Source organism: Sander lucioperca, chromosome 22 (genome assembly GCF_008315115.2).
Source record: "Sander lucioperca isolate FBNREF2018 chromosome 22, SLUC_FBN_1.2, whole genome shotgun sequence".
NCBI classification, from domain to species: domain Eukaryota; kingdom Metazoa; phylum Chordata; class Actinopteri; order Perciformes; family Percidae; genus Sander; species Sander lucioperca.
In genome coordinates this window covers 10,088,330-10,111,585 of record NC_050194.1, presented here as the reverse complement: position 1 = coordinate 10,111,585, position 23,256 = coordinate 10,088,330, and the positions used below count along the sequence as shown (strand labels likewise).

At 38.9% G+C, this 23,256-nt stretch overlaps 2 protein-coding genes across 2 annotated transcripts; both read left to right on the top strand.

The window, feature by feature from the left end:
* The first annotated feature begins 1,136 nt into the window (after window positions 1-1,136).
* On the top strand, window positions 1,137-11,719 carry lcmt1 (leucine carboxyl methyltransferase 1). Its single transcript, XM_031291407.2, has 11 exons — window positions 1,137-1,539; window positions 1,980-2,071; window positions 2,971-3,092; window positions 3,261-3,337; window positions 4,777-4,838; window positions 4,963-5,065; window positions 6,985-7,105; window positions 7,317-7,418; window positions 7,605-7,696; window positions 10,188-10,285; window positions 11,050-11,719. Exons 1-11 carry the CDS (start codon window positions 1,454-1,456, stop codon window positions 11,070-11,072), a joined length of 978 nt encoding a protein of 325 aa, XP_031147267.1. The 5' UTR covers window positions 1,137-1,453; the 3' UTR covers window positions 11,073-11,719.
* Window positions 11,720-12,342: 623 nt separating this feature from the next.
* Window positions 12,343-23,059, top strand: aqp8a.1 (aquaporin 8a, tandem duplicate 1). The gene is made up of 5 exons (XM_031291467.2): window positions 12,343-12,772; window positions 13,168-13,294; window positions 14,101-14,309; window positions 20,498-20,632; window positions 22,192-23,059. Exons 1-5 carry the CDS (start codon window positions 12,507-12,509, stop codon window positions 22,232-22,234), a joined length of 780 nt encoding a protein of 259 aa, XP_031147327.1. The 5' UTR covers window positions 12,343-12,506; the 3' UTR covers window positions 22,235-23,059.
* Window positions 23,060-23,256: the final 197 nt, after the last annotated feature.

Genomic DNA, 23,256 nt, shown 5'->3' with positions numbered 1-23,256 from the left:
GTCAGCTTCCCAATTACTTGGGTCAAAATAATGCAATGTCAGATTTCATATATTATTGGAGACACACATTTTGTGTACAGCCAACATGTGCAACAGTCCATGAAGCACGTATGACATTGCCTGTATGGTTCTGTATGTGGCTGTTCAGAGCTGAGGTCTTACAAAATTCTCTGCCGCAGGCTTTGCAGCTGTATGGTTTCTCCCCCGTGTTGATCCTCAAATGTATTCTTAATAAAGCTGCTGAAGATTCTTCCACAAGAAGGACAGGTCTCTCTCTCTTTCATGTGGCTTTGTACATGCTGCATGTTCTCTTGAGAGATTCAGACACACTCTACAGATGCCACACAGGAATTCTTGATTGTCAGAGGGACACAAGGCGTCCTCAATGAGGTTGGCTTTATAATGGCAGGATTTCCCCACAAAATTTGCGAGGAAATGTGCCAGAGTGACTTTGAATTCTATATTTCACATGGGATTTGATGAATGTCCTGTCACTGTTCTGCGCCTTTTTAATGTGTTCCCCCTTTGTGTTTTCACTTATATCATCCTTGCTGTCTTTGCTCTCTTCAGAATAAAACAGATGGAGGTGGTCAGCTGATTCTGGTGCATCGTTTACTAGTTTAGTAGATTTCTGACAGCAAAATCTCTTAACCTCCGTTTTCTGTATTCTGAATTTGGTTAAGATACCTACTAACAGAGACAAGAAGAGGGTAAATAATCATTACAAATAATGGCTTAAATGTAAATGCCATTCAGAAACCAAAGTGACCCTAAGCAAGTAATGTAAGGTAAAGGTAAAGGTACTTTATCGTCACATACACATGGTAAGTATCTATAAGACAGACTCCACAAACCATCTGTCTTTGCTTTGGCAGGTTTAATGACAATATTGGTCAATTTCAGGTCAATACTGTTGCAAGGCTAAAACCGCTTATTTCTGCCTACCAAAAGATGATGCTTAGTGCAAAACAGTAATGAGCACCTCAGACATAAATGGAGGTGCAATTGGCTTATAATTTAGACACATATTTTACATTAAAAAAACACTGCTGGGATTGTGTGGTAGGTTTATTTTATTCGTGTGCAAAATGAGAACTTTTGCTGTGATACTTTTAATCTGAAAAATACGAACCGGAAGTATTTATCATATGGGCGGAAGTGTTCTTACATTTTTTGCTACGAGTTGTTATTAGGAAAAATATTACTCCCTCTTTAAATTCTGCGTATTTCCACCCAACTCGTAGTTTGTTTACTATACACAAGTAGTTGAGCAACCCGACTACGCTCATAGTTTTATTCTTCTTCTTCCCCGTTTCGTTAAATAACACGCACCTGTCAAAATGGAGCTAGCCAGTTAGCTTGTTGTAGCTAGCCAGTGTAAAGCAGGGGGACGAGGTTAGACAACGCTTACAGTTTTAATGTTAACTACATAACGATAGAAAAAGGATCATTAATGGCGGCTCGGCAACCCTTCACAGACTCGGATACTGCTGATGAAGCAGTGAGGGCGACCTGTGACGATGCAACTATATGCAAAAGGTAACAGCAGGATATGCAGCAGCAAAGTTTAACTTTACATTCCTTTGGCTTTAATTGCATCATGTTAAGGTGACTTAAGATAAGAAGTGAAGTAGTAAATGCATATTTAAGGTAATGCTGCATGAAACAATTAACCTACTACTTTAACGTTATAGTACATAGTAATCAAGTAACGTTTTCCAACATTAAATGAAAGATCTCAGTTGTAATTTATGTAAGTTACTAGTATGACCACATACCACATATACCACACAGACAGCAAAACCAAAAATAGAGCAGAAAAGTACACAGATATAATAGAGCTGGGTCTTAAATCCTTAGTGCAATCAGCAGAACTTTCAAGGGGTAATTTGATTAAATGATAATAATAAAAATGTTGTTTCATTAGAGCTTGAAATATGTATGTCCCCTCTTCATCACATTTATAATTCATATACTAGGTTTGCTACCAGTAAAAGCTACTGGAAGGACCCCTATATCCAGTATTTTGTAAGATCTGTAGGGGAGCGGAAGGCACCTGAAATCAATAGAGGTGAGTGATACACTATTCTTTCACACACATTTTTACTTTATTCCTAAGTAACTCATTAACTTGGTAACTTGAGTCCTGTCATCATGATGTCATCATCATATTTACTTCAGGGTGGAACTACAAGTCACAAGATCAACAGTACATGAAATGAACATCTCGTCTGCAGCAAGTCCCTCATAAGCGCCATACTAAAGGTTAAAAAAAACGTGTGCAGGCAGTGCATAAAGTAGTGATGACAACTGTCTATTTGACCAGCTATAAACACCTCCCTTTACAGTGTGGTTGGTGAGAAGTTGTCAGCTGTAATGTTTGTGATCTCATTAGTGATAGTGATTAGTGGCGGGGATCAAAATCGATACAGCATGGTATCACCATATTTTCCATGTCAAGTACGGTATCGATAGACAAGTATCGATCTTTTATTATATAAATTGCACGTGAGAATTTTAACTTTTTCGTACAAAAAAAAATAAAATCTGCTTGACAATCGCATTTTGCAGGGGTGAGATAAGCAAATATTTTTTTTTAGATATAACAGATGTTTTCCTTTGGGGACACTCTGCTTTGTATCGTATCTGCTCTTAAAATAGACACTTCCTCAAAGTCTGAACACAGCAGACAGACAATAGGCAAAAACAAAAAAAGGCAGTGACCGAAAACAAGAAACACCATTAGGCAATAATCGATTATGGTCTGTCACTGCATCGATGCAGAATCGTCCAGGTCTGCATCGCAATGCATCGATACAATTCACTTCAACACCCCTAATGATAGTATTTAAAATGCTACATTGCTGAGCTGCATTGCACAATGGTCTAAGGAATGTCTATTTGTATGTGACGTAGCCCATGTGTGTGTTTTATTAGCTTATTTTACTGTCTCCTTATCTCATTTGACAGGTTACTATGCCCGTGTTCAAGGAGTTAACCATCTCCTTGACGCGTTTATAAGGAAAGCAGAGTGTGACTGTCAAGTAATCAACCTGGGTGCTGGGCTGGACACCACGTTTTGGAGACTTAAGGTTTGCAGCATTGCAGCTCACTGCCAGGACTCTGCTGTAAATGTGACTCACCATTGGTCTGATGTGGCTTTTTGCAGCACATACACTGGACTATCCTCAAAGTAATACTCTGTGTGTGTGTGTGTGTGTGTGTGTGCGTGTGCGTGTGTGCGTGTGTGTGTTTTATAGGATGAAAACCTCATGCCACGGAAGTTCTTTGAAGTTGACTTTCCAACAGTTGTGGCCAGGAAAATACACTATATCAAGTAAGACGACCATGCTAACTATTATTATTATTATTATTATTATTATTAATATTATTAATTTATTTTTAATCCCCCATAGCGTGTGCCATACATGAACCAGATCAGCCACAATCTACATCGTAGAAGATCTGGTTTTGATGGTTATATATTATGCAATACCTCACTGCATTCAAAATGCATATTGATGAGGAAAATCTCATTTGAATTTAAGCTTTAGGTAGTTAGTATAACTGTCATAAAGAAGTATTTTCCTTCTTTTTTGGTATTGCAATGTCGGGTCAAGATCAGTAAAAATGGTTTCATTTCAGTTAGCCTAATAGCTGGTTTGATTTGCATTGAGAGATGATTTTATGGAAAGTACCCCATGCCAATGTCTAGGTATGGTGAAGGGTATGTGATGATGTGGGGCTATTTTAATTCCAAAGGCCAAGGGAACTTTATCAGGATGCATAGTATCCTGGATCGATGAAATAACTGGCCTTTAAAAATAAAAATCTGCCTGTCGCTATGGGATTTTAACATAGGGTGGTCTTACTTATGCCCCCTGTATTTTAAGGAAGAACATTTATTTATTTACGATACATTATTCATTCACAAAGAAAATTGGCGTCCTTAAAGGTTGGATTTTTCCTATTTTTTTAATTAAGGCATTAAGATCAATTTCCAAAAGATGTTTTTTTATTCCTCTTTTTAGTCAACTTTAGCATGGGTGTGTAAACTTATGCAAGCCACTGTATGTATAGATTACATACACTCAGTTGCTAGGATATTATTAAGTTATGTTGAGCTTAATGTGAATTTACATATAATATATAATAGACATCCTTACATACATGTGATAACATGCAGTATAAACACACTGCCACTGTTCCTTGATTTTTTTCGTACAGCAGCTGTACATGTAGCTCTGTCTCCCTCTACTGATCTTGACCCGACATTGCAATACCAAAAAAGAAGGAAAAAAAAACACTTGTGCACTTGTACTTCTTTATGACAGTTATACTAACTACCTAAAGCTTAAATTCAAATGAGATTTTCCTCATCAATATGCATTTTGAATGCAGTGAGGTATTGCATAATATATAACCATCAAAACCAGATCTTCTACGATGTAGATTGTGGCTGATCTGGTTCATGTATGGCACATACAATTCATTGTGAATTATTCATTCACAAAGAAAACTGGTCTCCTTAAAGGTTGGATTTTTCATATTTTTTTTAATTAAGGCATTACGATCAATTTCCAAAAGATTGTTTTTTATTCCTCTTTTTAGTCAACTTTAGCACTTATGCAAGCCACTGTATATTATGCTTTTAGTAGCATTGAACTATCAACAGATAGTATAGCATGTAAAATGCCTGATTGTAGTGTAGCTAGCCAAGTTTATTTTTGCAGTTTGGGTTATGAATTTTAATGGTGTTTTTTTTTCTTTAACTAGGACAAAACCGCCCCTATCCAAACCTCTCATCGAAACCCACTCAACAGACTCCTTACTACTAGGTAATGAACAAAAGTTACAATCATTAATATCTATGTGGTTTAGGTCAGGGACTCTTTCTGTGGGGCTGTTTAGTATCTTTTCCAACGTCCTCACAATGTGTGTTTTTGTTTTTTGTTCGCTCAGATGCCCACAGCCTTGACTCTGACCGTTACTGTATCATTGGAGCAGACCTCAGAGACATCTCTAATTTGGATGAAAAACTGAAAAAGTTCCAGCTTAATCCAGAGTATGTGAAGATATATTTTTCTCATCTTAGTTTTATCTCAATTTCATGCTTCATACTAGTCATGCTAGGCAAACGATTTCAGTTTTGGAAGAAAGCGTATACTAACCCGAGGTTGATATTTTATTTTGGTGGATTAAGTCCATCTGTCAGTTATCAGTTTTCCCAGCATGTCTTTAGAAATCCAAGAATTGAAGCTTATCTCTGTGTTTTCTCACAGTGAGTAACTCTAGATAACCGAGTCACTCGAGTGAGCGTCTGTATGGCTGTAATGCAGATACTGTATCATTTCTGACGTCTGGAGCCCAATTTGAAAAGATACCCCACCGAAAATGTATGTTATGAGTATCAAACACTCTACCTCCTGGTGACCTGAAATGTGGCTAAGATATTGCTAAATATGCGACTTCAAGGAGAGTGGTAGCATGACATGTAAGCAGTGTATTCAAGCACATTTTGAGACATTTCTGTGGAGGTTTTGATAATTTGTTCCATTGTGAAACTATTGGAATCCACTAGAGCTGTGTATTGGCAAGAATCTGGCGATACGACACGTATCACGATACATAGGTCACGATTCAATATATTGCAATGTATTTCGCGTAAGGTGATATATTGGGATTTCTTTAAAGTATAATTTTAGAAAAACTAATATTTAAAAAAAAAAAGACATGATGTTCATGAAAGTCAAAGAAGTTTACTTTAGGTTAACAATTCAGTACACAGAAAATCAAACTGTCAGTTTGGGATTGTGGTTCACAGGTTCTTAGTGAGCAATTTTTTATATGCTAGGAATAAGTAGGCCAAAGTTCAGCCATAGCTACATTGTTAGCTTCTAGCAAAAAGTCAGGCACTGCTAGGCACTGTTAGGCAGGGACACTAGTGGTGTGTCTCAGCATAGCCATCTAGCGGTAGGGGGTTTAAACATAAAAATAACGTGAACCACTGTCTTACATGAATATTTTTTAACGTAAACTTAAAGTTGTTTTTTTTTTTTAAATCGATATTGCGTTTTTGAAAATCGATACAGTATTGCAAAATAAAATATCGCAATACTATCGCGATTTCTTACACCCCTAGAATCCACCGTAACTGACATGGATTGAGTTATTTGTGAAGGAGCAAACGACAAACATCCTAAAGCCACCTTTTAAACTTCAAGGGGCTGAATGTTTGGATTCCTAAATGTTTTTAGGTGGCAGTGGTCCAATCCACATGGCTATTTTAAAGTAGTTGGATGGCACAGATATCCTTTTTTTTTGTATGATGGGATGTTTTCTATGGCCCCAGCTCGTAACTCACACATTATTACCTTTATTTATCCAGGGAAGTTTGACTAAGAGTGAGGCTCTCTTTTTCATTAAGCTGCCAGATATGAATGTGTAAATGAATGTGTAAATGTAGTTTTTTTTTTTTTTTTTTTTTTTTTGTATTAGTCCTGATTGTTTAAGAGCGAGAGACTTGTTTGTGTTCTGCCTGCCCACACTAAAGGTTGGAGTGAAAATGTAATATTCCTCTGTGGATATGATAGATTTTGCATAGATGATAAGGAGACAGTTGTTTTTAGTCTCTTTGTTAGTAATTAGCAAGACATCTCAAAAACATTACAAATTTCAATGGAATTTGGTGCAAAGGGGAACTGCTTTAAAGTCTCTCCTGATCCATTTATGTTTTCAACACTGCAAGATTTATGAACAATTTCACTATTTTCGACTGTGCTTAGCTGAATAAGAAAATGTGCATTATGTTCAACATTGATGCGTGTTTGGATCCAGATAACAGAATAAAAGATTATAAAAATGAAAACAAATAATTAAAATATCAGATTTAGAGGCTTGTTTGGCCTTGGTAGAGTTACAGTCTCTCTGAGTGCTTTCTGATTATGTTGTTGTGGTTAAGTGTACTACTGTTCTCACTCCCAGATTACCCACACTGCTCCTGTCTGAGTGTGTGCTGGTCTACATGACGCCCGCCCAGTCCTCCAATGTAGTTCACTGGGCTGCAGAAACCTTCCACACCGCCATGTTCATCAACTACGAACAGGTAAACAAGACCAGTGACTTCATCCCGTACAGCAAAAGAACACAGTTGTTGCCTTCTGTTATTCATGTGACACCTTATGCAAGTATCTTGGGTTTTATATTTATATAAAGGTATTCAAATGGACAGAAGTAGAACGTGTGCATTTGAGCTGAGATTTAATAATGCAGCCTAACGTATGGCTTCATCCACTCAACATGATCTTTGTGTCCAGTTGAACATGAGCGATCGATTTGGCCAGGTGATGATCGAGAACCTGCAGCGTCGCCAGTGCATCCTGGCAGGAGCGGAGGCCTGCCAGTCTCTGGAATCTCAGGTAACCCCCAATACTCAAACGCAATATTTTTTACAACCAAATCAACAATTAAGTCATAGTTTTTCCGAGGTTTTTGATGAGTTGAGCGGCTCTGTGAGACCAGTAACTGTCATATCCAAACTGTAAGAATGATTGGAGGGTCTGATGTTCGAGAGATCAGTAAAGTGTTTTAATGTGTGTTTGCAGAAGGAGCGGTTTCTTAAGACAGGCTGGGAGCATGCTGATGCTCTGGACATGATGACGGTCTACAGTATGCTCCCCCAGCATGATGTGGGAAGGTAATGCAGGCCAAAATACTACTTAGTACTCCATTTAATCCAGTTCTACAGAAGCGGCAGTATTTGTCGGACTAGTGCAGTGCCCGTTGAAAATGTGCCTGTTTGGAACGGGCCGATTGCTTGGCCTGTGGTATTGCTGCTTGTAGAATTCATCAAAACCAAATTGTACCCCAAAATGACTTACAGAAGGACCCCAAACCACTTCATATGCAACTCCCCTGTATACCCTACTACTAACTTTCTGATTTACCTGACAGAGAACGCAGATTCAGAATGTAATCACAAAATATCACAATGAAAATGTGGAGTAATGTGGCCGGGTTGGGTCAGTGGGTAGAGCAGGCGCACATATAATTAGAGGTTTATGCCTTGACGCAGTGGTCCAGGGTTCGAATCCGACCTGTGACGATTTCCTGCATGTCTTCCCCCTCTCTCTCCCCTTTCTCACCTAGCTGTCCTGTCGAATAAAAGTGGAAAAGCCCAAAAAAATAATCTTTAAAAAAAGAAAATGTGTAGTAATCACACATTAGACTCATGGCAGTGCGCAACCCACCCGGGCCGTTATGAGAGCTAAACAGCACATATCTGCGTTAATCAACCACCAGAACCGGACTGTGTATGTGTGTTTTGAGAGAGAGAGAGAGAGAGAGAGAGAGAGAGAGAGAGATCGTATGATCATTAACGAATTTAACATTTCAGCAGAGGTGTTAATTTCCATACAGGTTTAGTGGCTTGACAGTTAACGGTGAAGTAGGGGATTTGATTCGCGGGGGCATTTTGGCGACGGTAATGTTATTAGTTAGCAGTAGACTTAAGACTTAATTAACCCGGGTTGAGTCTGATGAAAAGTGCTGTGGCTGCCCAGTTAAGCTCTGAGATTTTCTCGCATTGCACAGCGCTGTGAAGGAATAATCTGAAGCGCCTTTTTTTCGCCAACCTTATTCCACACAACAGTCGCAATGAGATGTATTTCACATTTTAGCTGCCAAAGCTCTGCTGCTTTCTTCGACCCTCTCTGTCTCTTGTCCTGCGCTCTGCTCAAACAGTGTGCAGTGCGAGAGGGGGAGTGACCAGCGGCTAGGGCAAAAGCCAATGTGTGCTTCTTTTACCGATATATATTTAACGATATCTTTTGCATTTCTAATCCAAACAACGTCAAACTTGGCACTGCACTTACTCGTGCCCGTAGCAAGACACCTAGTTTGAAATCCATCGGACTAACGGGAGCGAGAGAGATATGCGCATAACACACACACACACACACACACACACAGACAGACAGACAGATGTTCCTGCAATTTATAGATAGATTTACATTTTGCACATCTACACATTATCGTCTTATGCATTAGATTTAGATTTATCTTCTCACCACCTGCTGTCAAATCGTATCATGTGTGATTGTTAAGAGTCATCAGATGTATCTCAGCTTTGGCTTGGAGAAACGTTTTTAACATAAAAGCTGCGTCATTAACTGGGGGTGTGGAGTTTAAAGGAAGTGGGCATATACCAGGCGGAGGGTCCAACCAAAGATGTTACAGAGTTGCATTATGGGAAGTGTAGCATCTGGATTTTTGGAGCTTGAACCATAGGAACTAAAAATCAGAATATCTCAGCCTCTGTTGCATCAATTGTGGCTATTCTTTTTTTAATCTGTCTCTCGCTAGCTCACCAAATTTGTGAGAGTCCTGTACTGGAATATAAACTAAATTGCTAGAATACCCCTATACTCTGATTTAGGAATGTTTTAATAATGGAGTTATATACTGTATCTCAGACTTAAAGGGGTCGTATTATGCTCATTCAATGTTCACACTTTTGAGTTTCTACTAGAACATGCTTACATGCTTTAATGTTAAAAAAAACACTTTTTTTCTTCTTATCGTTTCTTATAATGTCTGTCTGAAACACCTTTTTTTTTTGCGCCTGTCTCTTGAAGCCCCCATCCCGAAAAAGCCCAGTCTGCCCTGATTGGTTAGCATTTCCAGGTCTTCCACATTTGCGCTGCCTTGAGTCTCTTCAGTCATTGCAGCTGGGGAATGACTTTAACGGCCCTGTAGCAGCGCTTTCTACCTACATATAGTAAAGTTGTGACATCGCAATTGTACGGAAGTCCTGACTGCATGTTTTAAGGCAACAATTCGGAATACGGGCTGTGTGCATTTCTCTGTGGATTAAGTGTTTTGATACTTTAACAGTATTTATATAGCACACTCACTTTTTTTAAATATGAGTCCTTAAAGTTAGTGTTACTGATTGATGACTTGCACTGACTTTGATCAACAACCAGTAGAAATTGAAACACTAAAACATCCCCTTTGGTGAAACAAACAAAATACAAAATATATTTTCACACTGGTAATTTAGAAGCTTGAGTGTTGGTGCATCAGTTGCAAACCCTGCCGAATGATTATGTCATATATGTATATAGCCTGACATGAAAGATCACAATCCTGAACAGATGATGAAATATTTCTTTTATTTCTTGCAGAATTGAGCGTCTGGAGTTCCTGGATGAGAAGGAGCTGTTGCAACAACTGCTTCAACACTACAGCATCTGCTGGGCCACCAAGGACAAACTCAATCTGGGTAATGCACAGTTATGTTACACTTCCATTTAAATGAATTGGGTACGTTAGCTGTAGTAGGAAAGAAGAAACTATGAGTCAGTTTCAGGGTCTTCTGCGCCATACAGTATGTTGGTTTATTTGCTTTGCGTTACTTATATGTAGGGCTGGGTTTGAGAAATCCATTTTCTGATTCAAATCGATCTTCATTTGAATGATGCGATATCGATAGAGAGAGATAGAGATCTATCTTTCAAGAGGCTCCGTAAAAAAAATCTAGAGTGACGATATTGGTATCATGAAACTAGATGATCTAAGGAATCCATATTATGCTAAATAACGCACGAAAGTTAGGCTACATTTTGGTGAGGGAAAAACTGGTATGGCCATTTTCACAGTCTCTGCATCACACCTTGCCCGAAAGAAAGCCCTTGTACAATTTTTTTCTGTCTCTATGTAACTTTTTTGGGGGGTCGATTCTTATTATTAATATTTTTTAATAATGCACCAGGTTTAGAGGGTTCCTTGTATAATTTGCAACATTAGTTTTATAAGAATCTCTTTTAAATCCAAGCAAAATTTGTATTGTAACTAAAATATTCCTAATCAAATTGATATTGTATCAAACAGGGGCCTTGTGAATTGCAATCGAATCAATTCAGGAAATCAGCGGCGATACCCAGCCCTGCTTACATGTCTTAAATGTTTATATTTCCACCCATCCTCCCAGTTGGAATGTCTGATGTGTGGTCATTTACAAGAACGGGTCATGTTCTGTGTCCTCAGGTCTGTCACAGTTGGCATTTTGAGTGTGAAACTGCCCCACTGTTGGACATGCGTTACCTGTATGTACACCAAAATCAACAACCGGAGAAGAGGTGCGAAAGGAGACATTGGGGAAAAAGGAAGCCCGTATTCTCCATCAAGCCCTTGTCGGGGAGCTGTTCCGCTATGAAAACTCGCAGCATCAGCAGAATGTGATTTGATAAGCGACCTTTGTAACCCCATACATCTGGAAGATAAGAGATGATTAGATTAAGAACTGTGAAGAGGTGTGTCTTTACACTGGCACTGAGTTACCAACTGTAAAATGGAAAGTGTGTTTTATTAATTTGCTTACAGACATATTTTGTCTGTGACTACGCAATCACTTAAACAAAAGTATCATTTCAAAATCTGCTCGCTTGTGTTGGATGTCAATGAATGTATGATGTTTTCAGATGTCATATATCTGTCCTTTTCTGGGTTTTATTTGCCATTTTGTTTTTATTTATTAATCAATTGCACTTCCAGACTCATTTTCTTACAAAACACACATACATGCATGCGATAGAACTAGTGTCAAACTGCAAGAAATGCATTACATTGCAAGAGGACATGACACATTAGTTTATGATAGAATATATTTGATCATAGCGGTTTAAGTGTACTTGAATAAAAATGTACTTTTGTGTAAGATTGTGTAGCTCTGTTTATTCATGAACTTTCTCATGGACTTTTAATCTAACTATCAGCTGGGTTATCTGCAGTGTGAGGGACACGCTGATATCACTATGTACACTGAGTGAATGCTTTTGTGTGTTAAGGTAAATTGTGTGCTATAAACTGGATTGTGTTGTAAGGCCCTACATTTATATAGAAATCTATCTTTATATTCAGTTATTCTCAGAATTCAAAGCAGCTTTAATCCATACTATACTATACTAATGGATCCAATTCTGGTGTTTTTTTATTTATTTTTTTTAAATTCTACCTTCTGCAGCTTTAAGTAAAATATTTGAATACCTCTTTCACCACTGCTACTATGTTCACCATATCAACTTAAAAATGATAACGTATCAAGTGTCGTGTATATAGCTTGTTTCCGCTCCCCAAAAGAAAAAGAAAAAAATCAGTTATTGCAGGTTTAACATGAAAAAACAAGTTTACACTCTTCAGGTGTATTACAATGATTTAAAAGATAGAAAACTGTGTTGTTGTTCTGCTAAAACTAACTATGTGTTGTTGTTCTGCTAAAACTAACTAACAGTACTATAATTTTATGAGGTTTTCCAGATTGCCTTGGAGTATAAAACAATTGCAAGAAGGTGGGGCATCAGAGAAAAAAATGGGGATGTGCGTATGTCCTTTATGGATCATCCTAACAACTCATATAGATAAGTGTACACTCATCAGACCACCCAGTGCATGCTGTGGTCCACCAGAGAAACAAGGCGCACAGGGTAGAATTGTTTTTCTTCATTATGGCAGGGACAAAAACCAAGACAGAGGTCTTCACAATAGCTGAGATGGGAGAGCCGTCAGCAGAGAGAGGCGACACCAACAAGAAGAGATGCATCTTTGAGCAATATGTGCAGCCCTGCATGGCTGAGCTGTTCGGGACCAGCCTGTTTGTGTTTGTGGGGTGTGCGTCTGTTATTGGGAATGTGGGAGACGTTGGCGTCATCCAGCCCGCTGTGGCACATGGACTGGCTCTGGGAGTGCTGATCATGGTCCTCGGGCAAATCAGGTAAACAATGTTAAATGCTTGATATTGTATGTGTTTGAGCTGACTGATCATGTCTTGTTTTTACAATATCAGAAAGGTTTTAATTTCCTCCCAAAAGCATGTGTGGAGCCAAAGATAACATACATTGACTTATTTAAAGTATAATTCTTATTTTAAAGTGATTTTTCCATAACATGTTAGTGTGTTTACTGAGATTAAGATAGCATTCAACCATATCAAAGTAGGCAATACTAAGCTTCACCGTCACCGACTTCTATTTGATACAAGAAAGTTAGTACAGATACAAAAGAATCATTTGCAAATTAATTTCACCCCATGTTCTATGGATAGGTGTCACCGTTATCAGTTTATAACACCATTTAGAGACAGAGTAAAGTTCATTATTTTTATTGCAGTGGGGGCCACTTTAACCCTGCGGTGTCTCTGAGCGTCTACCTGTGTGGAGGGATGGGGCTTTCCCTGCTGCTGCCGTACATCCTGGCTCAGATGTGTGGAGGCATGATCGGTGCTGGTTTGACCAAGGTGAAATCTATGGAAGCCCAACTCTGCCAAGAAAAGGAAAACAAAATATAAAAGTTATAATAAAACTCATTGTAAGCCAAAATGTTAACTTGCACTCATTTAGTCAAAAATATGAGATAATAGGTTTAAATATTATTTTGACTTACCATTACGTAATTTTGACTTAGTAAGTTGCAATGTTGACTTCTCTTTTTTTTTTATTTGAAATAATAGGTAAAATATTAGATCAGAAATACAAATTTTGACATAGTGAGTCCAACATTTGAAATAAGTTAAAATGTTAGATAATAAATTAAAATTTTGACTTACTACCTCATGATTTTTACTTAGTAAGTGAAAGGTACGCAATATCTTAAAATCTTGACTCAGTATTTCAAGATTTTGACTTTATATCTTGTAATTTTAACTCAGTACTGCAAGTCAAATGTTTGACTTATTATCTGCAATTATGACTTAGTAAGGTAAACGTTTTGACATATCTCAATTGTGACTTATCTCATTATTGTGACTTTTTGTTGAAATTGTGTATCAATAAAACACAATTTGTAGCTTTTTTTTTTTAAAGATTTTTTTTTTTTTTTTTTTGGGGCATTTCTGCTTTTAATCATTAGGACAGCTTAGACATGAAAGGGGGAAGACATGCAGGAAATTGCCACAGGTTGGATATGAACCCTTGATGGTCTTGGTTTCCTGGCATGCTTTGTTGGGTAGAAAGAAAATAAAGGTTTAAAACGAAAGAAAACTATTGCCGTCCGTCAATTTTATCTTGCACTGGATGATAAATATTTAATTGGTTGTACTTTTAGGTAATCTACCCCACTGATGTGTATAATGCTTCCCTTGGAGGGGCCTTTAACTTTGTCAACGATGATCTGGGTAAAACCACCGTGGCAGAGGTGATGATGACCCTCTTCCTTACCACTGTGGTGTGCATGGGGGCCGTCAACGGCCAAACCCGCTCACCGTCGGCTCCATTCTGCATCGGCCTCACTGTGACAGCCAACATATTTGCTGGGTAAGAAATTCGTCCATGTCTATAAGTTTTTCAGATCACAGCCAGAGCAGAAGCCAAAACTTTTGAAATACTGAGGTCATGACAGCAAAAAGAAAGTGTTAAAAATGGATCTTCCATATTTAATTTGTTTATTTAGCAGTTCAATTAGATTGTCTGCAAGTTTAATTAAATGAAGCTGTTCTTATTCCTCTGGCCATCAATAACTTTCATAACATTATCAATTTTCCTTATAGTACAGCGGACAAGCTCTCATATTATAAACATTGTGCATTTCATGAGAAAAGCATATTTCATCAACTACGTTAGACATTTCTAACATAGACATTTCTAACATAGTTAGTGCATAGCATAAGGTTGTTGTTTTTTTTAGATGTGGAGGGAAGTCAGATTTGACAAGATGGCCACCAGTCCCTGAGGTCTAATGTTCAAAAGTGTTTAATTTTGGACCCAAACATTGTAGTAAAACACTTAAAGCAGCCATATTATGCTCATTTTCAGGTTCATAATTGTATTTTAAGGTTGTACCAGAATAGGTTTACATGGTTTAATTTTCAAAAAACACCATATTTTTGTTATACTGCAGTGCTCTCTCTCACTGCTGCAGATCCTCTTTTCACCTGGTCTCTGTTTTAGCTACAGAGTGAGACCTCTTTTCTTCTTCTTCTTCTGTACTATCTTTGATTGCACTACACATGCCCAGTAGCTCAGATGTAGATCACATCAGCTAGCTAGCTCCGTAGACAGTAAAAGAAAGGCTGTTTCTACAACTTCGGTCAGTTACAAGGCAGGATTAGCTGGGAGACTTCTAAATGAGGGCGCACATGTAAGTAGTTCTTTTGTAGATTATGGTGAGCTTGTGTGTGTTGTAGCAGTGCTTTGCTATTGAGAACGAGGTAGCATGCTAGCGTTAGCATGCTAGCGTTAGCATTAGCGTTAGCATGCTAACGTTACGAGCTAATGGTTGCGGTTAGCCTGCTTGTTTCGATGTGCCGATTTTGAACAGCTCACCCAGAGACTGAAGGCAGGACACATTCAGAAACTGTATCTCACTCTAAACAGCATGGATGGATTGTTTGTATGTGTGTGGAAGCACAAGAGACACAAAAGAACACCCTAAATCCCAGGAAAAGTGATTTTTTCATAATATGGGCACTTTAAGGTGTATTTTTCAACCAAATTGGGGGTGCCCATTCATTTGGTGATACTTTTGAGATCACCAGAATTTAAGGAAGTGCATTTATATCAAGGTCAAATTACATTAAAAACTTCACATTCTTTTACTAGTACGTTTATTTTTGCTTGCAAATTGGACCTATGCAATATAGTGAAACTTCACTTTTAGTTTAACACTATAGAGATAAAATAAAACAATTAAGGGAATAGACCAACGGTGCTAGTCTATGTTAATACTATATTAACAGTAATGATGATAATAGTAATGAACAGAAGCACAGTGCATTGCATTTAAGTGCAGCTTTGGCACACTTGATCATTCACTTCGTCGGTCGTACATTAGCACCACAAATGGCTCTAGCAGTAACCTTTATCCTTCACTGACCTCACTTGGCATACTCATTGAAAGCATCATTCACTTCTGGGAAAGATTTCAAAGTTTCCCAGGCAGTCTTCTTTCCTCTGCCAGCAAATGCAGATACAGTGTCACACATGGTGAAAGCATGAAGGACTGGGAGAGTCAGACACTGTGCTGGACCAATGTGTTGGACCACCACATCAGTATCAACAGTACATATGGTCACCTTTTTACAGCCCTTTTGCACAGCATCTGCCACTTACAGAAGACGACGAGTGTCAGACTCCTCTTGCGAACATGGGGCATGGCAGGCCAAGTATGACTCCGCAGGAGAGCAGAGGACTTCCATCTGTTGCTGTACAGTTCTTTGCCCTCTGCTAGTGGAAGATGAATAGCTCCGTGTGTAAGGAAAGCAAACAATGTGGTTTTGTTCTGATTGCATCAAAGGAAGTTCTTTGGCATCCCAGTCGAAGAACCCACCTGTTTCTTGATGCCATTTCCCCTTTTCTCTCTGGTTGAGGCTTTTAGGTTTGCAGGTATGTACATACAGTGCATCCCAGACAAGATCGATGCGGCTGGTTTTCTCAAGTTGAGCAGAGATGTATGGTGCAAACACTCGTTCTCCATACTGTAAATCACAAATGTTCTTGATTTTGTGATGTTATGACCCAACCGTTGTTTACTTGACGGTCTTGACTGGGGAGTAGGTGTGGTCCTGCTTGGGTCGAAGGGCAAAAAACGACAGGGAAAATGACAAGGAAACAGAAGAAGGGATTTCCGGTGTGAGGTGTAATAGCGCCCACCATTGGCAGAGCTCAAGCGTTTTGTAACCAATCTCTGGTAAAATCCTAGACAATGAGAGAAAACAGCTACAGGGTTGGTTTATACCGTCACAATGTTCCAGGATTTAGCATTTGAACCAAGGCACACCATCGAGAATTGTTGCATCAGCAACAGCCTGAGAGGAGATATGATTCCAGGAAGTGAAGTAAATCTGCTTTAACCCCAATCAGAATGTTTCCTCCAGCTGACAGAGCTGGCTGTGCTCTGCATGGTTTTCATGGGAGAAGAAATTGTCGATGTCTCCATCTCACGTTTGACAGAAGATGTACAGTCTCAAAAAGAGAGCTGTGCCTTCTGTTTTGAATTAATCTTCAACAGTAGCCTACTGAACAAGGGCAACTTCTTTTGAATTGTTTGCGTGACAAGTGTTTTAAACTGTTCTAGCCTTTCTGTTACAAACTTGGTGTACTTCTAAATTAGATTAGATTCAACTTTATTGTCATTGTGCAGAGTACAAGTACAAAGACAACGAAATGCAGTTTGCGTCCAACCAGAAGTGCAAAAAAAGAAAAGTGCAACACGATATTCTCCTCACCAAGGGTCTCAATCTTTCTCACAGTTTCAGCCACTTGGGTGTCCATGATGTCCCTTGTGTCAATGACACAACAGTAATACAGTAATGTATTCCTTTTTGCTGTAACGCAGTAATATAACGCATTACTAATTAAATTCCGGTAATACCCATTACAATATCAGTAACGCGAGTTACAACGCATTTTAACGCAACATTTAGTGGTGTTTTTTTTTTTTTTAAGAATTCACCAACGCCGCGAAACATTTCTTAACAGGAAGAAAAAAAAAACCGTGAGTATTATTTCCTGTTGCTGTATCCGATGGTTGAGATAACTGCAGAGACAGATACATTCAAATTTCTGCTGTTATTTTGGTGAAAGTAACTCAAAAGTAATGCAAAAGTATCGTAAAGCATTACAATTCAGAGACAGTAATATAACTAATTACTCTCAAATGACAGTAACTAGTAACCTATAATGTATTACATTTTGGAAGTAACTTGCCCAACACTGCTCTTCAAGCATTGTCACAAGTGTCTTAACCTTCAGGAATAATGCTTGCACTCCAGGTTGCTGGTCATGGTGATGATGTCCAGTGTCACTAGCACCATGCTGTTGCTTTATTGCCTGTTGCTCAAAATCTGTAGTGATCCTGGCAATTTCTGGTCCTGCTAGCATCCAGCGTCTGAGTGCTTCTGGATTGCCAGTCAGTTCTATAGCCCTACCAGAGCCTTTCACAATTGCATTGTTCTGCTGGAGGCACTGGTCAAGTGCCATGGCAGAGAACTTGTTGCTAGTTTTGTGCACCACAAATTTTCCAGACTTGAATTCTGCTAGGACGTCTGGGTGTTTTTCAGCTAGAGTTATAGCCCACCTATCCCCAGTTTAGTCAGGGGAGGGCCCTGAGTTTGTTATATCAGATAAGATATGTAGACTGAATATCTGGGTGAAGACTGACGAATAGATAGTCTAGACAACAACGTAAAAAAAACGTAAATGTAAAAACGTTTACATTCCTCGTGTTCCTACTTTTTCAGTCAAGCCGTCACTCTTAATACCATTTGCACACGTTCTCACACTTTTACTTCCTGTTTACGTGTGATGATTCCACCCACCTTAACCAGTATCATTCATGAATACCAATTCGTCTTACAACCATGAACTCTTCAAAATAAAACAAGATATTTAAAACTATACATCTGTGTATTTTAAACTTATTTATTACATTGTACTTTTTAACTTTTTTTTGTGGGCTTTTCCACCTTTAATTGATAGGACAGCTAGGTGAGAAAGAGGGGGAAGACATGGAGGAAATCGTCATAGGTCGGACTCGAACCCTGGACCTCTGCGTCAAGGCATAAGCCTCTCAGCCTGGACGCCTGCTCTACCCACCGAACCAACCCAGCCACATGAAATAACTTTTTTAACCATGTATAACACTGCCTAGTTTTGGTTTTTAACCAAGTCACATACTGTATTTTATCAAATACCTTTAGGTTAACATAATTTTTATGACAATGTCTGGTATTTTTAACCTGGTTACAATGGCATGGATGTGTACTGGAAGTCATCTGGAGTAGTGAGTGTGATCTAGGGCAAAAATCCAGGGCATGATCTGTGTCAGGGATTCCACGTGCAGCTGGAAGTTTCACGCCAGTAGTCATAGTGGACACTCGACTTTGTCTGCTGTATGCAACACTCCTCAAAGGGCAGACTATCAGGTTGCATGGCGTCAGAATCATCATGTGCAGTCTTCACAGTAAGCTCGTTGGAGCAGCTGGTGGCACAATTGTGTAGGCTGATGGCAGAGGTGTCACTGACTTGGTGGAAGAGCCACCCTGACCTTTCACTGTTACACCACGATCAGTTTCGCCATTTGTGTGTGATGGATGCAGCATAAGCGAGATTCCAGTGCAATGGAAGGAATCTTTGGCTTTGTAGCGGGACTTGGATTGTGGTCAATGTTGTCCACAGCTCCTGTTGTGAACAGTCCATGAAGCAACTTTGGTGGGCACACTACATCTTCCACCCTTAAGTACAGGCAGACACCATTGGCAATGTCTGATGTAATTTGCAACAGCCTGTCATGGGAAACACATACACACAATCCCAGATTGAACAGTGTTAACCAGCCCTCTGTGTAACTGAATGAATCTTTAGAGACAGATAGAGTGGGAGTGGAGTTTCTCTGCTGCTTTCAATGAACTCCTATCTATACCAAGTGAGGTCAGTAAAGGATTGATGTTACTGCTAGAGTGATTTGTAGTGCTAATGTACGACCAAACCACTGAGACCACAAAAGGGAGCGATGCAAGGACACAGCTCTTCACATAGCAGTCTAGAACTCTGGAAAACATTGCTCCAACCCAGGCAGCACTTAAGCAGCACATCAAGTGCACTTGCTACCAGGCCAACTGTTGGAACCAGGCGATGGTCCATAGATGCCAGAGCCATCTGACTGGGGCTGGACAAAGGAAACAACTGGGTGACAGCCACTTTAAACCACTCTCCCTGAAGCATCAAAATCGTGCCGTGATTGAAATTGAACGCTTTTGAACATTAGACCTGGGGGACTGCCGGCCATCTTGGATTTGACCTTTTAATGGTCCTCAGAGGTAAAATCTGACTTCCCTCCACATCTGAAAATAAACCTTAGGCTATGCACTAACTATGTTAAAAATGTCATTCTTTTCTCATAAAATGCACAATTGTTATGGTTATCTCCACTATTAACTAGTAGATGATATATAATTCTCTCCAGGAGACTTATGGACCCATAAAAATAGATTACATTTATGGTGGCCTATAAGTATCCAAATTTAAATATACTAAGTCTGTAAATACTGGAATCAGCATAAAAAGAATACAGGTGGTAAACAGGCAGACGGCTAACCCCCCAGATTACCGTTAAAAAGCTACAGAGGGCAATATTAGCTACAGCTCTGGCCACAACCCTCCTCCACACATGTATTTATTATTATGATCAGTTATCAAATGGATGCCAAGGTTAATGTATTACCTTCATAGTATAGTTCATAAGGTCTCATTATCTCATGTATCCATATAAACTATCTAGGGAACATTTTGATTGAATGAACATTCTAATTTGTAAAATAACAAATCATGGGAAGAATTTGAGATTTTAAAGTGCATTTAAACAATCAAATTACTATTGCATTACTTCTGTTTTGGGTGTCTCTGTTGCTGAAAATCTAACTGCCACTTCCATACATACTGTTGAGCTGCATCACTGTGGTCCCCAGCTGTGTGACAGTGTTGGTATGTGCCTGCTGTTGTTTCAGAGGGACTGTGTCCGGGGCCTGTATGAACCCTGCCCGAGCCTTTGGTCCTGCAGTGGCTGCCAACCACTGGAACCATCACTGGATCTACTGGGTGGGACCCGCTTCTGGTGCACTGCTTACTGTCATGTTCATCAGGTATGTATAGTTAAGAACACAGTGGTAGTTTTTCATTGTTACTAAAGGCTTTCTAGATTATTGTGAATGTGATACAACCTTAAGTTGGTTAACCTTTGTTGAAACCTAAAGGTACCCTGTAGAGTTTTTAAACACTAGTGGTGCTACAGAGCAATGTTTTTACAAGTGGTTGACATTTTGTGGGGGGTTATGGTTCCCATCCTGATAATGGTGCATATAAATGAAGAATACAGAGATGGCAATGGTGAATTCTTTTTTAATGTATATGCCACATGTGATGCTGAAAGGTCAGCAGTGCAGGGGATAGACAGGGGAATAGATGAGGGGCTGGATTAAAACCTTTCCACTCCATTACTTAATTGATTTATTTTAGTTATTAGCAACATCTCCCCTCCTTTTCCACTGGATTTCAGTCTAACCTCACACAGAACCAAGAAACTGTGCTCCTGTAGCTCCACCCAATGAGCTTTAGCTTTATTACAGTCTGACCTCCCAACTACTTGCCTTTTAGTTCAGTCCAGATATTACTATTGAACCTGTAGCGTGCAACTGTTTCCTTACAGAAAAATGCTGAGTTTTTTTGTGATTGTTGTGGGCAAAAATCCTTGATTATTATTCTTAAAAAATGAGTTGGAATATGCGGGATATTTATGCAATTTTATGCGATGAAATTGCGGGAACTTGCAAAAATTGCGGGAACTTGCAAAAACTGCGGTTTCATCTTGGCTTTATCGCGGGGTTTGCAGCTTTTTGATGGTGTTCACGTCGCGTAATTACGTCACTTCATAACATTCCCATGGCAACAGGGGAAAATGGCTGCTCTTGTGTGTAGTAAAGTAGTAAACGCAAAATTTTTCAACTTTCTGCTAAGATATATGTGACTTTTTTGCAACGAAAATGTGGGGATTATGAAATCATGCAAGCCCCGCATATTTTGCGTGGAAATCAGCAATTAATGTGGCGAAAGTGTGGCGTATTTGAAAAAATGCTGCCCCTGCATAAATATGCAGACTTTGGCTGATTATGCATTGAATTATGCGATCGCATAATCGCGTTTTTCTGGAGGGACTTGCGTTTTACTGTACGTCACAGCTGAGAAAGAACAATAGTTAACGGTCAGCTTTGGAGACGAAGAGGACATAAAAACTGCAAGATAATGACCTCTTCTGAAGACTTCATCATGTTTTTAATCCACCGTGTACTCCTCCATGAGCTACTAGCAACTGGTGGTGGAGGGGTGGGGGTGGAGTGGGGGTGGTGCGCGACCACGGAAGGATTGCATCGTGTTGACAGTGTTATTGTCATTACTTAGAATTCCTCATGGGGGCGACAGAAACTATGCACTATAGCTTTATGAGACAGTGGGCCCCTGGGCACAGCCACAGACATGAATAAAAAACTTCAAGTGGCACAAAACAATTGTAGTCATTTTGTGTCTTTATAGTCATTTTGCCTGTGCCCGATAGGCCCGTTCAGTAGTCCATCCATGTTCTTAACATGATATTAAATCATACTTTTGTGAATGACCAATAATTGACGTACATATCACTCTTTTGCAGGTTGTTGTTTGGTGACCAGAAGACTCGAGTTGTGTTGAAGTGAATGTGTTATTTATAAAGGAGGAAGAGACAGGACGTCCCGGCTGACATGATGACAGCGTTTCCATTTGGATTTACATTACTCAACAATTAGACTGTAATATTTCAATTGGTCAGCTAAATGGGTGCAAATATATTCGTCCTTGAACCAGTTATACTTATTGAAACCTATTCAATGACATGTTTTTATTACAAGATTCAAAAAAGTGTTTGATGGTAGGGATCTGATAGCTACTTCTAACTTTACTTTACATGCTCGATGACTGCTGGAAAAAGTTTCATACAAATGATTACACTTTCTGTTATCTATTAACAGTCTTTTTGTACTCAGTGGAAAACCATGCTTTGATGAAAAACGGATTATACTTTAGTACCCTGACCTTGATAGAATTATTACTTAAAAGATGGAACATGGCCAGGACACTTCACTACAAAAAAGAATCATAAACTGGTGTCCTTGGATCAGCTGAAACAAAGCAGTAAGGTAGAATGAATAGCTTTCTAAAAACAGGAATGGATTTCAAAACTATACATATGCATCCTAAATAATGGATGATGATGGTTTTAACAATGATAAAGATGGAAGCTCAGCACTGTACTTAGTGTGCAGGCACAGGAAAGTAGAAATCACACATAGAAACTTCATACAACATTTTTTATTTCTTTGAAGTAGTATGATCAAATGCATGCAGTGATGGCAAAAAAGAGATTTGAATAATATACCTACAAAAACAACATATAAAGGTTCTGCAGTACAAAAAATATTTATGAATATGAATAAAAAGGCACATAGTTAAAAACAGATGGACAAAGACAAACCAACATACAAAAGGTGTTAGGCCACTACCGGCCTCCAGAGGGATGAATTCTACACGGGATATTATCTGGTGTCACTGGTGGAGGAAGTATTCAGATACTTTACTTTAGAAGACCACAATGTAAATATACTACATACCTGCATTCAAAAGTGTACTTAAGTAAAAGCAAAGAAGTGTTATTATCAGCCAAAATGTACTTAAAAAATAA